This window comes from Ovis canadensis, chromosome 18 (genome assembly GCF_042477335.2).
Source record: "Ovis canadensis isolate MfBH-ARS-UI-01 breed Bighorn chromosome 18, ARS-UI_OviCan_v2, whole genome shotgun sequence".
NCBI classification, from domain to species: Eukaryota; Metazoa; Chordata; class Mammalia; order Artiodactyla; family Bovidae; genus Ovis; species Ovis canadensis.
In genome coordinates, this window is record NC_091262.1 from 33404890 (window position 1) to 33426608 (window position 21719).

Here is a 21719-nt window from a genome sequence, read left to right on the forward strand (position 1 = left end):
AATAGCAAAACCTCCACAACCTGAGACAAAAAGAAGGTGCAGAAAACTGGAGCGCCACAGGTTTTCTGCATTTTCAGTTACTTGTTGCCATTTGCTCAGTGCTTACATTAAGAGTAGAGGGCCTGATGAAACTGTGGGTAACGAATGCTTCCACGGGTGAGAGCGCCTACAAGCAATGTTGGTTTTCTTAAGTCCATCTTCATGCGTAACCCTCTGCAGGTCAAGCCCACTTTGCTCTGTTGTGTTCTCGGTTACGTCCTGCATGCTAAGTCTTTCCACCTTTTTCTAGATGAGGATGTGGATGTATTTTCCCCCACGGCAGAAGACTCTCCTTTCAGCCGAGCATTCTCCAGGAGACGCCCTATTGGCAGAACTTACTCACGGAAGAAGCTGCTTAGCTAGTTAGGATGGAACCGCCTGGGGGATGTATAACTACAAACACTACCGACTTTGCCCAGAGCCACTGCACTTCCTCACAAAAGTGCTCTGAGAGCAGTTTTCTCTGGACACGCACGGAATTCCAGACGTGCAGAATAAACGCATTCTTAGTCATGTACCCAGAAACCTGGTCCATCTGAGCCAGGGCCCTGTGGTCCACTCCTCATATGTAACCCTCAGCTTGCTGCACAAAAACAGGAATAACCAGGGCTTAATGGAACAGAGGAAACTTAAAACATGAAGGTGAGGCCAGCCAGGTCCCCACGGGCAGAAAGAAACTGGTGGCCTGGTCCCAAGCCTCTTTTACCAGGATCAGCTTTCAGAGTCCCAGTAGAATGCCTTCAAGTTTTCAAATCCCCACTTTGGAATCCGCCCAGCCCTAGTCCACCACACCTGCCTGGCCTTAGTGAGGTGGTATGCTGCTGCTAAGTCGCTTCAGTCATGTTCAACTGTGTGACCCCCATAGACAGCAGCCTACCAGGCTCCCCCATCCCTGGGATTCTCCAGGCAAGAACACTGGAGTGGGTTGCCATTTCCTTCTCTAATGCATGAAAGTGAAAAGTGAAATTGAGGTCGCCCAGTCATGTTCGACTCTTAGCGACCTCATGGACTGCAGCCTACCAGGCTCCTCTGTCCATGGGATTTTCCAGGCAAGAGTACTGGAGTGGGGTGCCATTGCCTTCTCCATATGAGGTGGTATAGCTGGTAGTATAACTCAGTGGCAGCCTGGGTGTCCAGAATCAGACAAGGAACTGTAAGGCAGGATCCCATTCCAGCCCCATGTCAACAGTGACCATGGCAAATTCAGAACACTCTGTCACCTGCAAAATGGGAGAAGGACCCCTACGTCAGTCCCTCCAGTTGCTATAAGGCCAGGATCCCAAGACAGAGGCAGCACTTGGAAGCAGCATGCACAAAACAGAAGGCTGAGTTACAGGGGTAGATAGGTTTGCATTCCCTGTGTAACAATAAAATCATCTCTAGCTATTTAGCATTTGGTGCATTTCTGTGTAACATTCCGGCCTGAGGTTAAATTTGACCACAGTCCAGCTCTAGTGGTTTCCAGAGCAGCCATATCTCAAGGTCTGCCCTGGGAGCCGGCCAGTCCCCAGCACGGTTCCTGTCCTTCACAGGGAAACTCACCTTAGTCATGGAGCAGGGTCATGGTCCAGGGCACCCCGCTGCCCAGCTGGCTATCAAGTCCAGGCAAGGGCCTTGGCTAACAGAGCTGATTCAGAACCATTTCACGGTCTCTGAAAAGCTTTCAAGCCTGTTGTATTTCCAAATCTGAGTCCTACTATGATCTTATAAATAAAACCCATTGTTTATTCCCTCCAGAGGTTATTTTCATTTATTATAAAACGGTTTTCTGAAACTCAAGCCAAAAGGTGGCAGAGAGAGAGACAGGACGGGGGAGCAGAAGGACTTGAGCTCGTCTCCTCTCGCAAACACCAAAACCACAACTGCTGCACAGCCATCAACAAAAAGGCTTGAACCTACCAAAAAAGACACTCTACACCCAAAGACCAAGAAGAACCACAAGACAGGAGGGCCGCTTTCACGATGTGATCAAATCCCACACCTGCTCAAGTTCTCCCACAGGAGCGAGTTCTGAGCTCACGTTAGGCTCTCAGCCTGGGGGTCTGGCATCGGAGGGAGGAGCATCTGGCTTGAGTGCAGGAGCTCCACAGGGCTGGGGGAGACGGGGGAGACAGACTCCACTCTTGAGGGCACACACGAGGTTTCATGAGCACTGGTGCCCAGGGCAGAGCCGTGACTCCATTAGAGCCTGAACCAGACCTACCTGCAGGTCTTGGAGGGTCTCCTGGGGAGGCAGGAATTGGCTGTGGCTCACCATGGGGACAAGGACACAGGTGGCAGACACCTCAGAAAATACTCACTGGTGTGGGTTCTGGAGGTCACCGCTTTTGCACCAAGACCTGGCCCCACCTGACAGCCTGCCGGCTCCAGTGCTGGCACGCCTCAGCCCAAACCAACAGAGTAGAAACAGTGCCTCCCCTCAGCACACAGGCTGCCTAAAACAGGAGCCAGCAGCCGCCTACAAACACCCCTCTACAGGCAGGGGGACAACCCCACTCCACCCACCAGTGGGCAGGCACCAGTCCCCCATGGGAAGCCTGCACAAGCCTCTTAGACTGGCCTCATCCACCAGGGGGCAGACACCAACTGCAATCCTGCAGCCTGAAGAACGGAGACCACAAACACAAAATTAGACAAAAGGATATGGCACAGAAATAGTTCCAGATGAAGGAACAAGATCATAAAACTGCGGAAGAACAGCTAAGTGAAGTGGAGATGGGCAGAACATCGAGGTGATGGCCTGTGTTCTGTAAAACTCTTAGAGGAAAGCACAGGCAGAACATTCTTCAACACAGATCACAGCAGCATCTTTTTAGATCCACCTCCCAGGATGATAAAAATAAATGGTACCTAATTAAAAACTTTTGCACAGCAAAGGAGACCACAAACAAAACAAAGACAACCCACAGAATGGGAGAAAATATTTGTAAATGAAGCAACTGACAAGGGCTTAATCTTCAAAATACACAAATAGCTCATGCAGCTCTGCATTAAAAAAAAAGACAACCCCATCAAAAAATTGGGTTGGCAGAAAAACTAAATAGACATTTCTCCAAAGACATACAGGTGGCCAGAAAACACGAAAAGATGTTCAACATCGCTAGGTATTACAGAAACGCAAATCAAAACTATAAGGCGTCACCTCACACCAGTCAGAATGGCCATCATCAGAAAGTCTGCAAACAGTAAATGCTGCCGAGGGTGTGGAGAGAAGAGAACCCTCTTGCACTGTCAGTGGGAATGTAAGCTGGTACAACCATTATGGAGAACAGTATGGAGGTTCCTTAAACTAAAAACAGAACTACCTTATGATCCAGCAATCCTACCCCTAGGCATGTATCTGGGGAAAACTATAGTTTGAAAAGATAAATACACGCATTCCAGTGTTCACTGCAGTACTATTTACACTAGCTAAGACATGGAAGCCACCTAAATTTCCATCAGCAGAGAAACAGGTACAAACATGGTACATATACACACTGGAATATTACTCAGCTGTAAAAAATGAATGCCATTTGCAGCAACACGGACCTAGAAGTTATCATACTGCGTGAAGTGAATCAGACAAATATGTGATGTCACTATATGTGGACTCTCAAAAAATACAGATGAACTTATTCACAGAAACAAACTCATAGACTCTGAAAACAAACTTATGGTTACCAAAGGGGAAAGGGAAGGGGAGGGATAAATCAGGAGTTTGGGATTAACATGTACACACTTGGGCTTCCCTTGTAGCTCAGTCGATGTACACACTATTATATATAAAATAGATAACCAACAAGGACCTACTGTACAGCAAAAGAGCTCTACTCAAAAACCTGTAGTAAGCTACATGAGAAAAGAATCGGAAAAAGTGCACATATGCACGTGTATAAACATTCTGCTTCCCATCTGAAACTAACAATGCTATAAATCACTATAAAATTTTAAAAACTGTATTAAAAAAAAGCCAAAACATGGCAACTGGGTGCTGCATCCTAAAGGAAGCGACTGGTAGAAATGTTCACCTTTTTTAAACAAGTGATTCAAGTCCAGTTCTGGGCAGTGGCCCGAATTTGTTGACTAACAAGAAAGATCAGGACCTGATTTAGAGCTTGAGGTAAGGACTCCTTCACAGAAGGGAGCGTCAACACCACACCTTTGGGCAGGCCCCGAATCTCCCAGGTGTGCCTACAGGGGGTTTTTCCTGACGTCGATCATCCCTGGGCTGACCCTCCGCAGTTCCCGCCGGGGCTTGGCCAAGGGCCCGAGGTTCCAGGGCAGACCCGCCTCGCCCACAGGCAGCACCCGTCCCACTGGGGGCTCAGCGGCCTCCCGCTGCCGCAGCTCCTCAGGGGAGCCCTGCTCCTCACTGCACAGGCTCGAGCGTTTCCACGTCAACGGTAACGGGGCATGGACCAAGTCCCGCATCTCCTCCCGTGGGCGGGGGGCCCCGTCCGTGCCGGTGGGCTGCCAGAGAGGCTCAGGCGCTGGGAAGAGCTCATCCTCGCTTCCAGGGGCTTGTCTGTTCTCCAGGCACAGGGTCCTCTTCTCCCCACCCATCACTGGCAATAACAACATTCTTGTCAGAAATGGAGGTAGCCAGCCACCCCTTCCTGAAGCCCTAGCCTTCTTCCAACACCCTCGTGCAATCAACAACATGTGAAATGACCCAAGAGCTGAAGGCAGAGTGGTTTCTAAGCTTTGCCCAGAACAAAGAAGACCTGGCATCAGGGCTGAGCCCCGGCCGGCCTGGTGACGGCACGCAGCAATTACCCCTGCTCTGGCCGGCGGCACTCAGGCTACTGAGCTTCTGCTTCAGCTCCTGGTTCAGCCGCACGTGGCGGCCCAGCTCCTTCTCCAGAGCTTGGATTCTGGCCTCGTACTGCCTCCTGCTGTCCGCCAGCCCTTCGCCAAGATGGTCTGGAGGGAAAAAGGCAGGAGGAGGTGGTGAGGCGCTGCGGGGCAGGCGGCGGCCCCCGCGGCGGGCCCGGGCCCCACCTCGGCTCTGCTGCAGCAGCAGCTGCACGTGCTGCTCATGTCCCCTCTGCTGCAGGGTCAGCTGGCGGTCCATCTCCAGGCGCTGCCGCTCCAGGGCCGCCTCCAGCCAGTACACCAGCCTCTGCTGCTCCTCCAGCTGCAACTCGAGCTCCGAGAAGGCCACCTGCTGCTGGTGCTGCTCCTCGCGGAGCGTCACCACCTGTCCCCAACAGCCAGGCTCAGCCCCCGGCGCCAGCTCCCTTCACCCGGGACTGTTCACACAGGGGCAGCAGGCATGTGGCCGGCCCACCGCCCGCGTCGTCCACCTCCCCCCACCCCGGTGGAGGCGGCGGTCTGCAAGCTCCGTGACCCACCTTGTCGAAGTACTTGCAGAGCAGGGCTCGCGTCTCTGAGGACGAGAGGTAGCTGAGCTTGGCCATGAGGTTCATCTCACACTGGGACAGCAAGGAGGCCGAGGCCCGCAGCACCCGCTGGCGGCACGTGATGGCCTCGTTCTTGTACTCGATGGCGGCGTCCAGGGCCTCAATGGCCTCATCCAGCTGGAACAGCGTCCGCTCCTCCTGCGGGGACACGGGGACGGGTGGAGGGGGACACCTGCCCCCTGAACACTGAGGTCCTGGGCAGAGTCATGACGGCCACATGCAGCCACAACCCAGCCCTTATGCGCCTGCTGTCCTCAGAGCCAGAGGCGCCCTGCCCACTGCAGCAGTAGCAGGGGCACATCCATCTCAGCCTCAGCTCGGGTGGGAGAGGCCGGGGCTCCACTAGGAGGCTGCTCTCTGAAGCTCACAGCCTCTGGAGTGACCTGTGCTTGGGAGACCCTGATCTAAAGGGAAGGTGTGGTGGGGCTGTAGTGGCACCCAGGGTCTGCTGGGGTCCATTTCCCCTTCTTTTAAATTTTAACTTTTTGGTTACACCATGCAACATGTGGGATCTTAGTTCCCCAACCAGGGATCAAACCTACGCCCCGTGCAATGGAAACACAGTCTTAACCACTAGACTGCCAGGTAAGTCCCCGGGGCTCCATTTCTCTAACACAAGCTCTCTCTGCTGGCAGGAGGGCAAACCTGGCTGTGAGGTGTGCTGACATGGTCCCGACTCGCGTCCCATGTTGGGAGTTGAGAGGTGTGAGCATGTGCTATACGCCTGAGGTCAACGTGATGCAGGACACAGGACGAGTCCCAAGTCCAGCTGGGGCAACCGAGGGCAGCGAGGCCCAGCTGTGTGTCCCAGGCCTGGGGGCTGGACCAGCGGCGGGAGGGCTAGTCCTGTACCTTCTGTGGGGACTGACACCCGGGAGGGATGTGTGTCCCGAAGCAGGGAGGCCCACACCCAGCAGAGAGCCGGGGCCAGGGGTGGAGGGGAGCAGGTGGCCGGGCTGGCCCGCAGGGCGCACCTCAGGCGAGAGCAGGCTGCCCTGCCTCAGCTTGCTGTCGATCTCCAGCCGCTGTTTCAGCAGTGAGTCCTTCTCCTGGCGCAGCGCGTCAATCTCCCCACGGATCTGCTGCTGGCTCTGGGCACTGCCCTGCCGCAGCTGCCCGCTCTTCTCGGACAGCTCCTTCTCGAGATGCTCCAGCCGGCTGGACACTCGCACAATGTCCTCGTTGAGGGCCTGGGGGCGGCACCACCGGCGATGAGGGAAGGGGCAGGCCTCACCCTCCCAGGGGCCACAGGACAGGCCAGCCCTGCCACGGAGGCTAAGGAGGTGTGCTGTCCAGCAGGAGGCCTGACTCGGTTCTGTACAAGCTGGGGAGTGGGGGCCTAGGGGACCTGAGCCTCTGAAGAGGGGCCCCCAGAGACGGCCCGGAAGGAGGACACAGAAAAGCTAAGGACAAGAGGAGCAACATGGGCAAAGGCAGAGCAGGGTGGTGGTGGCCTGTCACTGAGATGACCTGACTCCAGCTGGTGATGGGAAGGATGGGGGGTTAGTGGCCAAACCCCAAAGGCCCTTGGGGAACCTAATGTGGAAGGAAGTGAGGGTTCTAATGGCCAAGGGACATTCCAGAAAATCCAGCTGAAACGCTCTAGGACTCCATGACAGCAGAAGAGGGTCTGGAACCCTGTGGGCGTCTAGCCTAAGCACTGGCTCCTGGGACAGCTCTGGGCTCTGTGTGAAGTGACAGACTCCTTCTCTAATCCTCAGGGCAACACTGGTTCCATCTGAGAGGAGGAAATTTGGCTCCGAAACTTGCTACTCAAGAGGGAGCAACGAAGCCAAGTGGAGCTGGGTGGGTGGGGGCAGGTGCAACTGCCTCCAATCCCAGTGAAATCTCTTTCTCTCTGGCCAAACGACCTCTCTATACCTGTGGTTCCTCGTTCTGCCTGCACAGAGCAGGTAGGTAATGAGGTACAGTGCATTGGGGGTAGATACCTGGAGAGGCTCTTCTACCCACACATCAGAGCCTGCATCAGACACTCTGAAGATGCACAGGGTAGAGCCCAGGAGGACAGAGGCCTGGCTGGAACTCACCTGGCAGGGGCACCACCTAGAAGAGCCTCATCCGTCTAGAGCTCACCCGGCAGCATTGCCAGCTGGAGACATCTCACTTGGAAGGACCTTATCTGATGGCATCTCACCCGGCCGGGCCTCACCAGGCAGGGCCTCACCCGGCTGGATCTCACCCGGCAGGATCTCACCTGGCTGGCCCTCACCTGGCCAGGCCTCACCTGGCTGGATCTCACCTGGCTGGCCCTCACCTGGCCAGGCCTCACCCGGCAGGATCTCACCTGGCTGGCCCTCATCTGGCTGGATCTCACCCGGCCGGGCCTCACCCGGCCGGATCTCACCCAGCAGGATCTCACCTGGCTGGCCCTCACCTGGCCGGGCCTCACCTGGCCGGATCTCACCCGGCAGGATCTCACCTGGCTGGCCCTCACCTGGCCGGGCCTCACCTGGCAGGATCTCACCTGGCCGGCCCTCACCTGGCTGGACCGCAGCCGCTTGCTCTCCAGCCCTGTCTTCTCCTGCATCAGGGCCTCCTTCTTGGCCAGGATGGCCTCCCGCTTGTGGAGCTCCTCCCCCAGCTCCTCCAGCGCCCGCCGCTGCTGCAGGACCTTCTCCATTTCCTGGTCCAGCCACTTCTTCTGCTCCTCAATCTTCTGAGGGACAGCGGGGGAGGCGAGAAGGAATTCAGCTCTCCCCTCTGGCCACATGGGTGGTGTGGATGGCCACCCGGCTCAGAGGGGTAGAATGGCGTGCCCACCGGCTGACCCCGCAGGGCACTCTAGCAACCGGCCAGGCTGCCCGGGCAGGCTACGGGTGACCCGGGGGTGCAGTTCAGCCCGGACCCCACCTGCTGCTGCTCCAGGCTGACCACACAGCCGTTGCTGCCGCTGCGCCGCTTCCTCTGAAATGCCGCGATCTCTTCTGTCTTGATCTTTAGGATTTTCTGCTGCTGCTCGTGCCTCAGCTCCAGCTCCTGGGCATGAAGTTCAGGGTGAGTCCGGTGGGCAGGGCCCTGTGGGGTACCAGTGTCCTCCCAGAGCCCGCGATCCCCAAAGCCCACAGGAGTGCCTGTCCTGCTCCCAAGACAACCCTGCCCAGCACCCCCCAGCCTCGCAAACACAAGATTGCTGGACCCCTTAGCTGGTTCATCTCACTGAATTCTCACCCTAGCCCTGAGTTTCCTCTAATTCTCACTTTCAAGTGAAGAAACAAACTCAGGGAGGCCATGTGACCAGCCTTTTACAGTCACGTGGCGGTACGCGCTCCCCTCGGCCTCCTGGCTGGGACGCAGGCACCCCGCCAGCCAAGCACCCGACCTTGACACGGTGCTGCCGCTTGTTCATCTCCGTCTCCAGGCGTCGCTTCTGCTCTGTCTCCTCGCGAAGCCGCCTCTGCAGCTGCCCCTGCTGCTGCCGCATGAGCTGCACGTTCCTCTCCAGCTCCTGCAGCCGCTTCTCGCTCTGGGCCGACAGTGATGCCAGCCGCTCCGTCGCCTGCTTCTTCTCCTTCAGTACCTGGACCAACACAGCTTCCACTGGGCTGCTCATAACAGCTGCCAAGAGCCGGGCATGGCGCCTGGCACTCAACAAGGACAGGCAGGACAGAAGGACGATGAAGAGGGACAGACAAAAGGGAAGACAGGCCAATGGACAATAGACTAATAAAAATAGCAAATTATAAAAATGTCAAAATACTGTGACATTTACTACATACCACACAGTACACCAAGTGCTCTCAGTATATTAAGGGATCCTTAGAACCCTACGAAACAACTTTAAAGCTTTCCTACTTAACAGATTAGGGAACTGAGATGCAGAGAGGTTAGGAAACTTGACCCAGGACCCACAGCTAGTACATGGCAGAGCTGGGATTCAAACGCAAGCAGTCAAGGCTCCTGAACCTTCGCTCTTAATCACTCTACTGTAGTGGATGGACAGGTGCAAAGATGAATGGATGGAAGGGTGGGTGGACAGATGATGCGATCATATAAAGGCAAAAAACGGGGGACTTCCCTGCTGGTCCATGGCTAAGACTCTGAGCTCCCAAAGCAGGGGGCCTGGGTTTGATCCCTGCTCAAGGGAACTAGCGGAGAAGGCAATGGCACCCCACTCCAGCACTCTTGCCTGGAAAATCCCATGGATGGAGGAGCCTGGTGGGCTGCAGTCCATGGGGTCGCAAAGAGTTGGACGCGACTGAGCGACTTCACCTTCACTTTTCACTTTCATGCATTGGAGAGGGAAATGGCAACCCACTCCAGTGTTCTTGCCTGGAGAATCCCAGGGACGGCGGAGCCTGGTGGGCTGCCGTCTATGGTCGCACAGTCAGACACGACTGAAGTGACTTAGCAGCAGCAGCAGCAAGGGAACAAGATCCCACATGCCTACAACTAAAAGGATCCTGTGTGACACCTAAAGATCCCGCATGCTGCAACTAAGACCCAGTGCAGCCAAATAAAAAACATTTTTTTAAAAAAAGTAAAAAACAGGATGAACAGACAATGCAAGGATCGATAAACAGAAATAGAAAGACAAACGAACAGGCACATAAATAGTCACTCAACTGATAAAGGGATAACTGGACGGCTGGATTAGACAGGCACTTGGACTGGTGGGTGGATGGACAGAGGGATGATGGACTGGAGGGATGGATGAACAGACCGCTGGAAGGGTAGATGGAGGGAGGGGAGGGCTACAGGAGGGAGGGTCGGTTCCTTCCCATACCCTTGCCTCATCCTCGCTGGCCTCCTGAGGTGACCTTCAGGCAGGGCCCACCTCCCTGCCTCTGCCTCTGCTGTGTTCAAAGATCCCCAGCACTGCCAGCTCCTACCTAATACCAGCCTCACTGTGGAAGGCCAGGAGGGCATTCGCACCACCAGCCAGGGCTGGGGCAACCCCTGGTTCCACAGTGGGCGTGCGCTCTGGGGCTCACTCATGCCTTGATCCCAGGACCCCAGCCTGCGAGGCTGCAGCCACCACACCCGGGGTCCTGACACTGACCTGCACTTGGTTCTGAGCGGCGGCAACCCTCTTGCGGAACTCCTGGAGCTGCGAGCGCTCACCGGCGTCCTGGGGCTCCCTGCCCTCGAGCTCCCGCAGCTGCCTCTGGCCCTCGCTCAGCTCGGCCCGCACCCGCTCCGCCTCCCGCTCCAGCTCCTGGATGCGCTGGCTGTGCTGACGGTTCAGGGCCTGGGCGGCCTTCCCTGGAAGAACCGGGGTGCAGTTAGCACCGGAGACCCCTCCTTGAAGCATCGCAGCTCCTCCCTAGTAGCTTTCCCAGACCTGTCAGTCCCCGGCACCTACAAGGATTTCATGATGACTGCACCCTCCAGTACTGTGACCATTTACTACTTCTCTTTAATTTGACTTATTTTTTAAAATAGCCTTTTCCATAGCAGTGACCCAGAGAAAATACAGGTTAACTAGTTTTCCTGTTACCTAACACATGCTAAAATAAATATGTAACTTGAAGCAGCATACAACTAAGCCTCTAGAACTAACTTCCATTTGTAGGAGACAGGACAAAGTAACAAGCTAAATGACACCATAAGGAAGCTAAGAGGCAAACCCAGAATATCTGGGATCTGGAACATTCTACAGGATGACTGTGAAAAGGTGAGAGAAGGGAGATTTCAGAGACCTAATGAGCAAATGTGTAGACAAGCCCAGAGCTGCACACAGACACTGCTGAAGAACTGCTTCTGTTCAGAGCACTGTGAGGGCATCAGTTTAGTTAGATATGCTAATGGCATTTTGGTTAAAATATCCAAAAAGAGGCACACTAAAAGGTGCAGGAATGAAATGACATGAAGTCTCGGATTTGCTTCAGAATATTTCAGCAAAAAAAGGACTTCCCTGGTGGTCCGATGGCTAAGACTCTGTGCTCCCAATTCAGGGGGCCCAGGTTCGGTCCCTGTTCAGGGGGCTAGATCCAGCATGCCACAGCTATTAATGAGTTTGCAAGTTGCAAGCAAAGATCCGGCACAGACAATAAGTTAGAAACAAAAAATTTCAGCAAGGAAAAAAGGGAGAGATGCAAACGTGGGCCAAGCTTGGAAATGCTAAATCTGAATGATGGGTATGTAGGGACGCTCATGTCTGTCTGCAGCTGTTCCCAATACATTTCATAGTAAACTCATAGCTATTAAAATTAAAGAGCTTGACCAGTCACCACCTGAAACCATCCCCTGCTCACTCGCCTGTGTCACCAGTAGCAGACGTGCTACTATGACTGGGGGATGCTGTTTGCTCCCCAGGACCGCTGTTTGTGCCCGTGCAGTGTCTGACACACAGCAGGCAACTGATTAATAACAGTAAGAAAAAACGCTTCCTGAAAACCAGTCTAAGCATTTTATCTGAATTAACTCATTCCAACAACCTATGAAACAGGTGCAGTTACTATCTCTACTTCAGAGCACACAACGGTTATCCTACCTGCTCAAGGCCACCCATCTGGAAGAAGCTGAGTGGGCAAACATCTGGACCCCGCTCCTAACCACCCACCCTCAGGCGGGAGGCCTGGCCCAAATCCCCTCCCTCACCTGTGCGCACCAGCTCGCCAATGAGCTCCTCCTTCATGCGGATGTTGATGGCCAGCTCACGGATCTTCTGCTGGGCTTGGGCCAGTCGCCACTCAGAGGCCATGGCCGCAGGGGCCTGGTGGGGCTGAGCCAGGGCCTTGCTCCCACTAACCACTGTAACAGGCTGACGGTCAGGGCGGCTGCCACGACAGATAGTGGGGGAAGCGGGGGTGGGCGGAAGGGAGGGAAGGGGAGGAATGCCCTGGCCAGGGGCAGCCAGGGACGGTATGTGGACTCTCTAGGGTGGCCAGTCCAGGACCATGAGTGGGTAAAGGGGTCAGGACCCTCTCTGCGCCCCACCCAACTCACCTCTGGGTCCCGGGATAGCTGCACCCAGCTCCTCCAGGCAAAGCTCTAGGCCCTTCCTGTTGAGTGGACTCCCTGGGCAGGGCCCCATCCTCTGGTTCCACTTGCTAATCCCATTCCTGGAGGGCAGAAGGGGAGTCTGTACCCCTCCCCAGCCCTGCCCCAGCCCAGCCACCTCCCAGGCCCGGAGGGGAAGAGAGAACCCCAGGCCTTCCATCATCCCAGCGTCACCTTGACCCCAGGATGTCTGTCTGGTAGAACTCAGACGCCAGAGGCTGAGCTGAGAGGGTGCAAGGCACTGAGGGCCACCTTGGAGGCTGAGAACCAGGAGGCCGGGTCCATCCCTCAGCACACCCGCCCCAGCGAGAACGCTTGATTCAAAGCCCACAGCCCCGGCCTCCTCTCCCCAAGGGCTGGCCAGGCCGATGGAGGCAAGGGCACCCTGAGACTACAATGGGGTCCCCCTCTTGCCCAGCTGAGGCCCTGAGCCGGTCCTTGTCAGGTGGGCCACGGGTCCCACTCACCTTCGTCGGTGCAGGCTCTGTCGGGGCGGCCCCTCCTTCTCCCCCTCCTCTTCCTCTTCTCCTTCCTCTTCCTCTGATGCATCTGAAGAGCCACTTCCCAGCCTGTCTCCCTCTGTCAGAAACTTGGCTCCAGCCTCCCTGCCATTCTTTATCTGCTGGGGAATGCCAGGGTTTCCGGACAGGCTCCCGGGGCCTTCTCCATCAGCCATCTCCCCCAAGCCAGTCTTCGGCCCACCTTGCATGCTCTTCAAGCCCGACCTTAACCTTCAGGATCTAGCTCCAGTGATATCTGAGAGGCCTTTCCAGTCTCAAGTTGAAGCAGAAACTTCTCCCCTCCTTGTTCCTTCCTCTACTCCTCCTGTTCTCTTGCCCCCCACCACCCCCACCCTGCTCCAGCTCCCACAGCTGAACTAGCACTCCTCAGGGGAAAACCTCCCCTTTCCACCGTGTATATAAGTCATCTGCAGCAAGTCTTATCTCGCCAACAATGCCCCACCAGAGTCGGGGGTGGGGAGTCCGTAACAGGCTTCTTCCAAACCCACGTCCTCCCACCCCTCAGTGCCTCTGGCCTTTAGAACTCAGATGACCCAGAGCTTTCAGGCAGATGCAGGAGCAGCCTTTGTCCAAAAGGCCGCAAGTGACAGAACTAGAAACGAGACCAAGCGCAAGGAGATCAGAGCTCATGGAAAACTGAACTTGCAGAGGAAGGCATCCAAAGATGGTGTGTGTGTGTGCGGACTTCAGAGGTGATGAGCTCCCCACCCCTGGAGGCAGGCAAGCATTCCATTCCATACTGGAAGCCAGAATTCCCTCTGTAATCCTCACTCCAAGCAATCTCCACCTACTCCAAGGATGCTCCATGGCACCAGATCCTTCTGAGGGGCCCTACCCAAATTTGGGCCATTCCTCCAGGAACACCAGAAAGGGGCATTTCATAGCTGGTCCCATGAAACCACGAGGTGAGTGACACATTCCCCAGGATTGCCCCTCCCCTGCCTAAGCCTGCCCAGGTCAACCAGCAGACACCCAGCCTTGCCATCCTCTCACCTCTCCCCAGTTCTCAGGGCCAACTTCATCTCCAGGAATGCAGACGGGAGGAACCATGCCCAGCACACGGGTGTGGGCACCTCCCAGGGGGGCTGTGTGAGGCCGGGGCACAAAAGACCCCGGAGGTAAGCCCTGCAAGATCCCTGGGGCCCCCCAGCCTGGCCGCACCAGCTCCAGCCGCAGTCGCAGCTCCGCCATCTCCTCCTGCTGCTCACGAAGACGGTCACTCTGCAAGACACGGTCCAGGTGCTGATGGGAGATGTGCATGAGAGAGAGGTGGGGAGCCGGGGTGCTGACAGGCAGAAGTGCACGAAAATGAAGAACACACCTGAGACCACCCTGCCCTCTCTGTGCTAAAACGGAGGGCCAAATGCCTCTGACCACCTCTTGGTGTCCCTCTGAAATACACAGAACATTAGCTCAGGTTTAAACTCTCCCACCGGCCACATCACTGACTCGATGGACGTGAGTTTGAGCAGGCTCCGAGAGTTGGTGATGGACAGGGAGGCCTGGTGTGCTGCAGTCCATGGGGTCGCAAAGAGTCGGACAGACTGACCGACTGAACCGACCCTGCCCTATCACTCCCTCCATATTCATGCCATTTACTGCCACCAGGGGGCACCAGGAGCATCGTTGACCTGGTTTTGCACAAAAGGAAAAGCAGGGCTCAGGAGTCTCATGGGGCTGCCTCTCCAGTCCCAATTCCAACTTGCCCCACACACCCACTTGCACCAATCTGTTCCATTCCTCTGCACTTCTGCTCCCACCCCTACCCAACCTGCCAGAATCCACTCCTCTCACTCCGACACAGCTGTTTCACCTCCCGGCAGAAGTCTCCCCTCCCCACCATCACCGTGGCAGGGGGCACCCACCTGAAGTTTGTACTGCTCCATGGCGTCCTCCAGAGCGGCCAGAAAGTCTCGGTTTTCCTCTTGCAGCCGGGCCACTTGGCTCTGCAGGGCCAGCAGCTGCAGCGGCCCCTCATCCTCCTAGTGGGGCAGGGAGCGCAGCTTCAGGGGGACAGTCAGGACGAGCCTACCTGTCCCTGAGTCACCCCGCCGGCCCTGCTTGCTACTCTGCTCCAAAGCCTGCCTGTAACTGGGAAGGGGTCCAGACCCGACATGGCCTGCAGTTCCCTCCACAAGCCACTGGGCTATCTCTTGTCATTATTAATCATATTTTCATTAACAGTAATATCACCACCACAATTATTAAGAACTAGCCTTCACCAGCACTTATGACACCCTCAGAACTTACATCCAAAGGAGGTAGATACTCCTGTTATCTTTAACAGATGGAAACCCTGAGGATACATCAAAGGTCATCAGCAGAAATGGCTCTGAATCCCAGCATGGAAAACCTTCTTCCTCACCTCCCTGGCCCCCCGCCCACCCCCAGGCCACCCCTGGCCCCTGGTCACCTTTCGCACGCTGGGTCCATGGGTGGCCTGCTCCTCAGCAGAGGCGCTCTCGATGCCGCTGTCGGGCCCGGAGGCGGAGCTCAGGGCGCTGCGTTCGCCGTCGACGGCGCACAGCCAGTCGCGCACCTTGCGGGCGGCAGCGCCGGGCAGCCCAGGCTCGGCCTGGAGCTCGCGCAGGAGGCTGTAGGCGGCGTCGGTGCGGGCTCGGTAACGCGCGCACTCGGCACCCAGGCGGGCAGTGGCCGTGGCAGAGGCGGCGGCAGGGCCCAGGGCGCGCCGGCCCCGGTGGATGATGCGTGTCTCCGACCGATGCCTAGGCGGCCCCCGGGCGCTGGCCACGGCCTCCTCGGGCCCCCGCTCAGCCTCAGGCCGCCAGTTGACAGTGGCGCGGTTGCGAATGTTCTGGGCGCGGCTGGCATAGTTGAGGGTGTTGAGGGTCTCGTCAAAGTCGGAGGAGGAAGGGCTGATGCAGGCGATCATCATCGTCTTGGCGTTCCCGCCCAGGGAGTCTTTGAGGATCCTGAGGGCACCAGGGACATGTGTCAGGGGCCCCACAGTGCCACAGCCAGAAGTTCAGACCCCAAAGAGGGTTTGAATCTCTGTGTGGCTCCCTGTGGGCCCAAGGCTTCAACCAGGTGTAGACTGTGGCCCAGAAATCAGAGGGGGACCCATTTCTTGTCACCTCACCCCAGCCAGAGAGGCCAGATAGGAGCCAGGACAGAGTATGGGGCTCATGGGGCCTCTTCTCACTGGGCCAGCAGCAGCGGCAGCTCACCTGGTGATCTTGGAGTCCCGGTAAGGGATGTGGCTGCCCCGGCGCTGGGGATCACCCAGGGCACTGATGACGTTGCCTAGCGCCAAGAGGCTGCTGTTGATCTGGATGCTCTCCTTGAGTCGCTCTCCTGTGCTGCCTGTCTTGAGCACCCTCTCTGAGCCCGCCAAGTCCACAAAGTGGAACTTGGAGACAAGCAGCTGGCCGGCCGCAGGTCGGGGCAGGCGGCTGGGGGCACGACCCCGCTGCTCCAGGGTCACGGTGAAGATGGTGTGGGAGCGGCTGGAGAGGCGGTTGAAGTGTGTGGCTCCCATGTGCCGTGCTGCGTTCCCCATCTCCAGGAGGCTCAGCACCTCGTCCAGGCCCTCCACATCCACTTCCTTTACCCCACACAGCACTGTGGGCACAGAAGGCTGTGAGCCCAAGGCAGGGCAGCCTGAGGCTGATCAGCTAGGAGGGCAGGCTGAGCAGGACTGGTCCTCTAGAGCTCTTCCTGACTCAGGGGCCCCTTCTGCATGCCCAGGGGGTCCTGCCCAGCAGCAGCAGCTTCCCTGGTGGCTCAGGTGGTAAAGAATCTGCCTCCAATGCAGGAGACCAGGGTTCGATCCCTGGGTTGGGAAGATCCCCTGGAGGAGGGCACAGCAACCTACTCCAGTATTCCTGCCTGGAGAATCTCATGGACAGAGGAGCCTGGCGGGCTACAGTCCATGGGGTTGCAAAGAGTCAGACATGACTTAGCAACTAACACTTTCACTTTTTTCAGCTTCTCCTGTGCCCACCTCAGTGACTCTCACTCCGGGTACACCAGTGTGTACTGAACTCACTCTGGGTACACCAGTGTATACTGAACTCAGCAGAGACTGGGAAATGAAAGCAAAACTTCCCAGAGCTTGAGTTTCCTAGTTAGGAGGTACCCCTCTCCAGATAGGGTATCCACCCTAAGCAGGTGAAGCCTCCCCAAGCCAGGTTCCCCACTCCCAACCAGAGGAGGACCCAGGAGTTTCTTACCAACATTCCCACGATCGTCCTCCCGGAGCTGGATGTCCCGGCTGGCGGTGCCCACCTCCAGCAGGTCTCGGAACTCCTCCTTGTACACTTCCAGGTAGGACACGTGCACCAGACAGTCCAACAGGTCATTCTCATCAATCAGCTTGAAGGCCTCGGCCATGGCCCGAGGGATGATGCCCTGCTCGTCCTCGTGAAGGGAGGCTGGGGAGACACCGCAGGGCCACCCACCATGGTGCTTTCAGCTGGACATGGCGCCCACGGGGCCCAGAGGCTCCTGCCAGAAGCTGGCGGGTGGGGCTCCAGTGCGGAGAAGGTAGAGGCAGAGGCCAGCATGGGCTGGGCAGCCAGGCCAGGCTCCAGGGTGCTCAGGCAGAATTTCAGAGTTGGAAGCAACCCCTCAAGGTTCAACCAACCACTTTCATGATGTAAGCATCTCCACTACACCCCTGCCAGACAGTCAGATACCCTTTGTTTGATGACTCCTGGGGACTCATTATCATAGTCTACACTCAGTTATCTAAAGAAGCCCCTAACTTTATGCCAAGGAAGTAATAAAAGGATGTTCAGAACACACTCTTCCTCATAACTTAAAAAAACACAAAACATAAACACCCTCAGTGTCCATTGCAACATCCAAGAGGGGGTCTGATTAAATAAATTACCTTATATCCACAATGGCATGCTAAGCAGCCATTAAAGTTTTTGCTTGAATAATACTTAATGATATAGAGAAATGTTCATGATATTAATATATTGTTAAGAAAATAAAACAGGATACAAAAGAATGGTACATTGGTACCATGTTTTTTTAAGTATAAAAATTTTCACCAGGAAAAACTGAATGCTAACAGCGTGAGTGAAAGGCAATTATCAGAAAGTGTGAAAATGTTAGTCCCTCAGTCGTGTCCAACTCTTTGCAACCCTACAGACTGCAGCCCACCAGGCTCCACTGTCCATGGAATTCTCCAGGCAAGAATACTGGAGTGGGTAGCTATCCCCTTCTCCAGGGGATCTTCTCAACCCAGGGATCAAACCTGGGTCTCCTGCATTACAGGCAGATTCTTTACCATCTAAGCTACCGGGAAAGGCAGTTATCAAATAAGTCTTCTGTGGATGTGCTTTTCTGTATTTCCCTAATTTTCTACAACAAACATGTACACTTTTCAAATCATGCTCCTTAGAAGCGGGCAATCCCTTCAATTGGCCCAAAGCATCTCTTGCAAAACTCTGCTCCAGAGCCTCATGGAACCAGCCTGCTTCCCTGTTATGCAGCCCCCAGAGCATGTCTCTTCCAGGACAGTCTCCCTTCCTGCCATCCTGACCCTTGACAACAGTCTTGACAACCTCCAGAGACAAGACAACTTCCCATGCCCTTCCTCCCCATGAGGTCCCCAGAACCAGACAGTATGATCCCATCTCTATGGACTTGAGGGGGCCACTAACCTCCGAGGACTCTTCTTCCTGCCCGACCCAGTCCAGTGACACAGCTGACCCTACCCTGGGCTGCAGATTGACTTAGGAAACCCGCCCTCCCTCCTCCATCCTCCTCATCTTCAACAGGATATGGCAGAGGCAGAAATTCAGATGTTTGAGGCCCCTCAATGAACACAGGGGGTCTCAAGCCAGGTCACTCACCCACACTGGCCTCCCCCATGGTGTATGTCTTCCCAGAGCCCGTCTGACCGTAGGCAAAGACGGTGACATTGAAGCCTTCAAAGAAAGCCTCGAGGAGGGGCTGCACACAGGCCTGGTACACAGCCTCCTGCCCGGCGTCCTCATCCAGCACCACGTGGAAGCCAAAGTGGCGGTCTCGGCCCAGGGTGACCCGGCTGCGCCCCGGCTCCACCGTCAGGCAGCTCTGGTGCCCGTGCAGCAGCTCCTTGCGCAGGAGTGGGCGCACTCGAAGGGCCACCCTCACGGGGGCCTCCTCGGCCCCTGGCAGCCTCTGGGCCTCCAGCCCCATGTTGAGAGACTGATGCTCCCAGCCCTGCGGAGAGAGGAAAAGGCCCCAGCTATCAGCACCCGGACTCACCTTGCAGGTGACCTGGAGCCAGTTCCTGCAGCTCCTGACCTTAGAGGGATTAAAAGGGAAGGTGGTCAAAATTCAAAACATCCTCTGTGCCCTAACCTGATGCCCAGAATGCTGCAAGGGCCACAACAGAATCCTACATGGTAGCATTTCACGGCTCCCATCACTGACAAAATGAGGCCCTAACTCCTCCACTCAACACCCAAGGGCATCTGTGTTCTCGCTGGGACCCCCATCACCTCATGGCAGATAGATGGGCAAACAGTGGAAACAGTGACTTTATTTTCTTGGGATCCAAAATCACTGCAGATGGTGACTGTAGCCATGAAATTAAAAGACACTTGCTCCTTGGAAGAAAACCTATGACCAACCTAGACAGCGTATTAAAAAGCAGAGACATTACTTTGCCAACAAAGGTCTGCCTAGTCAAAGCTATGGTTTTTCCAGTAGTCATGTATATGGACGTGAGAACTGGACTATAAAGAAAGCTGAGTGCCAAAGAATTGATGCTTTTGAACTGTAGTGTTGGAGAAGACTTGAGAGTCCTTTGGACTGCAGGGAGATCCAACCAGTCAATCCTAAATGAAATCAGTCCTGAATATTCATTGGAAGCACTGATGCTGAAGCTGAAACTCCAATACTTTGGCCATCTGATGCGAAGAACTGGAAAAGACTCATTGGAAAAGACCCTGATGCTGGGAAAGATTGACATGGTTGGATGGCATCACTGACTCAATGGATGTGAGTTTGAGTAAGTTCTGGGAGTTAGCAAAGGACAGGGTAGCCTGGCGTGCTGCAGTCCACGGGGTTGCAAAGAGTCGGACACGAGTGAGTGACTGAACTGACTGCCTTTGTCACCTCACACTCCCTGCTCCACCTTCTTAAAAAGTCAGCACATCCTTTGAGGCCAAGCCCCTACCACCAGATACTGCCAATTCCATCTCGTAAATATCAAGTATACCCGCTTCTCTCCATCCTATTACCCAAGCCTGGATCCCGCTCACTGGACAGAATATTTACCAACCTCTTCACTGGCTTCAGCCTCCCTGCACCTTCCTATGTGACAACCAGGGGCATCTTTCAAAAATGCAAATGTGACCACACCACTCTCCTGCTTAAACTGCCCCCCAAACAGGCAAGAGGGGCTCCCTAATGCTCTAGATTCAAAACCTTAACAGGAAAAACAACTTTTAATGGACCCTGCCTACCTTGATGACTTACCCACTAATACCCCACATTTCCTCACCTTTCTCTGCCTGCAGCACACTCAGCTGTTATCAGGGCCACCTCAGGGAGTGCCCTCCCCTCCAAAGAGGGGCGTCTGCTCTGTGGCCCCCCACCACTCACCCACCCACACCCACCGCTCTAGTTCTCCCATCAGCCACTGAACACTCCCTTGCCTTGCAAAAGCCAGATTATCCACTGGTCTCCCCTCACCTCCCAAACTGGGGGCTGGGAGGCAGGGACCCACCTGTCTCCTTCACAGTGTATCTCCAGTACCCAGCACAAGGTCCGACGCTGAGTAGCTGGTGAGTAGTAGATGGGGAAAGGGAACTTTCCCCATGCCCACTCCTCGCCCCCACCCCGAGGGTCACAGCTCTTTATTTTTCACTACTTCTCTCGGCACCTGTAGTCGTTCGCTCGTTCGTTCAATCAACAGTCCCAGCTGGGTGTCCGGCCCTGGGGCAGCAGCGGTAACTGCCACGCAATACTACAGGCGCCTTCGGGCATCCCTGAGTCACAGCTTTTCCAGCCCCGCGGTCCCGGCTTCTCCGCGCCCGGGCTCGGGGCCCAGTGCTCTGCGCACCGAAGGCGCCCGGACAACACCGAGGGTTCCGGAGTCGGAGGCGCCGGGCACGGGACAGGAGCTCCGGGAAAGTGGGAAAAGTGATTACAAAGGCGAACCCGACTCTCGCAGCGTGGGTGCTCGCTCCTCCTGGCCAGGCCCGGAATGCCAGCCTCAGGCCCCGACTTAAGGAAGGGGAGTCTCCAGTCCACTCGGAGAGGGGCCTGGAGGAGGTTAGCAAAAATGGGGAGGGAGGGAGTGGTCCTCGTGCTCGGTCAAGGGTCTCCGGGGTTCCGACGCCTACTGCCACCCAACCGAGGCCTGCACAGGCAAGGGACGAGCGCACGCCTCCTCCCTCCCACCCTCCTCCACCCCTCCCCGGCCCACATCAACCTACTAGGGTGCGAGCGTCGTCTCCCCGCGGGACACTGAGGCTCGGAGCCCCAGCGCGGCGCGGTCAGATGCCGTCACCGGGACCCCCGCCCACCAAAACATCCCGCCCCTCATCCGCAACTCCTCCCGCCTGGGCGCTCCGGGGCGGAGGCGCGGGCTGCGCGGCGCCGCGGAGTCTGTCCGCAGACGGGGCGGAGCGGGGGCCGGAGGGGCGGGGGATCGGGCGTGGCCTGGGCTGAACGGCTGGACCACAGGCCCCGCGACCCCCAGCACCGCCCCGAGTCGCGAGCGCTGCGCGCTGATACTAGCATCTACTCGCTTAAAGCTGGAACACAGCAAGCAACAAGGCCGCCTGGATTTTCCGAGCTGGAAAAGCCCACCAGCTGGTGG

At 56.2% G+C, this 21719-nt stretch overlaps 2 protein-coding genes across 7 annotated transcripts in view; one reads left to right on the forward strand and one right to left on the reverse strand.

The window, feature by feature from the left end:
• The window catches only part of TICRR (TOPBP1 interacting checkpoint and replication regulator), a 42911-nt gene extending 41136 nt beyond the window's left edge, over positions 1-1775 (forward strand). The window contains exon 22 of the mRNA XM_069560289.1: positions 290-1775. Within this exon, the coding sequence (XP_069416390.1) occupies positions 290-402 (113 nt within the window). The 3' untranslated portion in view covers positions 403-1775. The remainder of the gene's footprint in view (positions 1-289) is intronic.
• Positions 1760-21492, reverse strand: KIF7 (kinesin family member 7). Of its 6 annotated transcripts, none has more exons than XM_069560293.1 (19): positions 21334-21492; positions 18757-19108; positions 17122-17322; positions 16117-16510; positions 15342-15861; positions 14794-14910; positions 13922-14149; positions 12875-13026; positions 12354-12469; positions 12006-12158; positions 10465-10667; positions 8785-8982; positions 8316-8441; positions 7945-8121; positions 6419-6634; positions 5376-5582; positions 5023-5221; positions 4798-4944; positions 1760-4586 (listed from the first exon to the last, which is right to left on the reverse strand). In XM_069560293.1, exons 2-19 carry the CDS (start codon positions 19082-19084, stop codon positions 4213-4215), a joined length of 4056 nt encoding a protein of 1351 aa, XP_069416394.1. In that variant the 5' UTR covers positions 19085-19108; positions 21334-21492; the 3' UTR covers positions 1760-4212. The 6 variants fall into 6 exon arrangements, with proteins under 6 accessions (XP_069416394.1, XP_069416393.1, XP_069416396.1 ...); XM_069560292.1 differs by having other exon boundaries at positions 21330-21478; XM_069560295.1 differs by having other exon boundaries at positions 7945-8118; positions 21330-21424.
• Between the last annotated feature and the right edge of the window lie 227 nt (positions 21493-21719).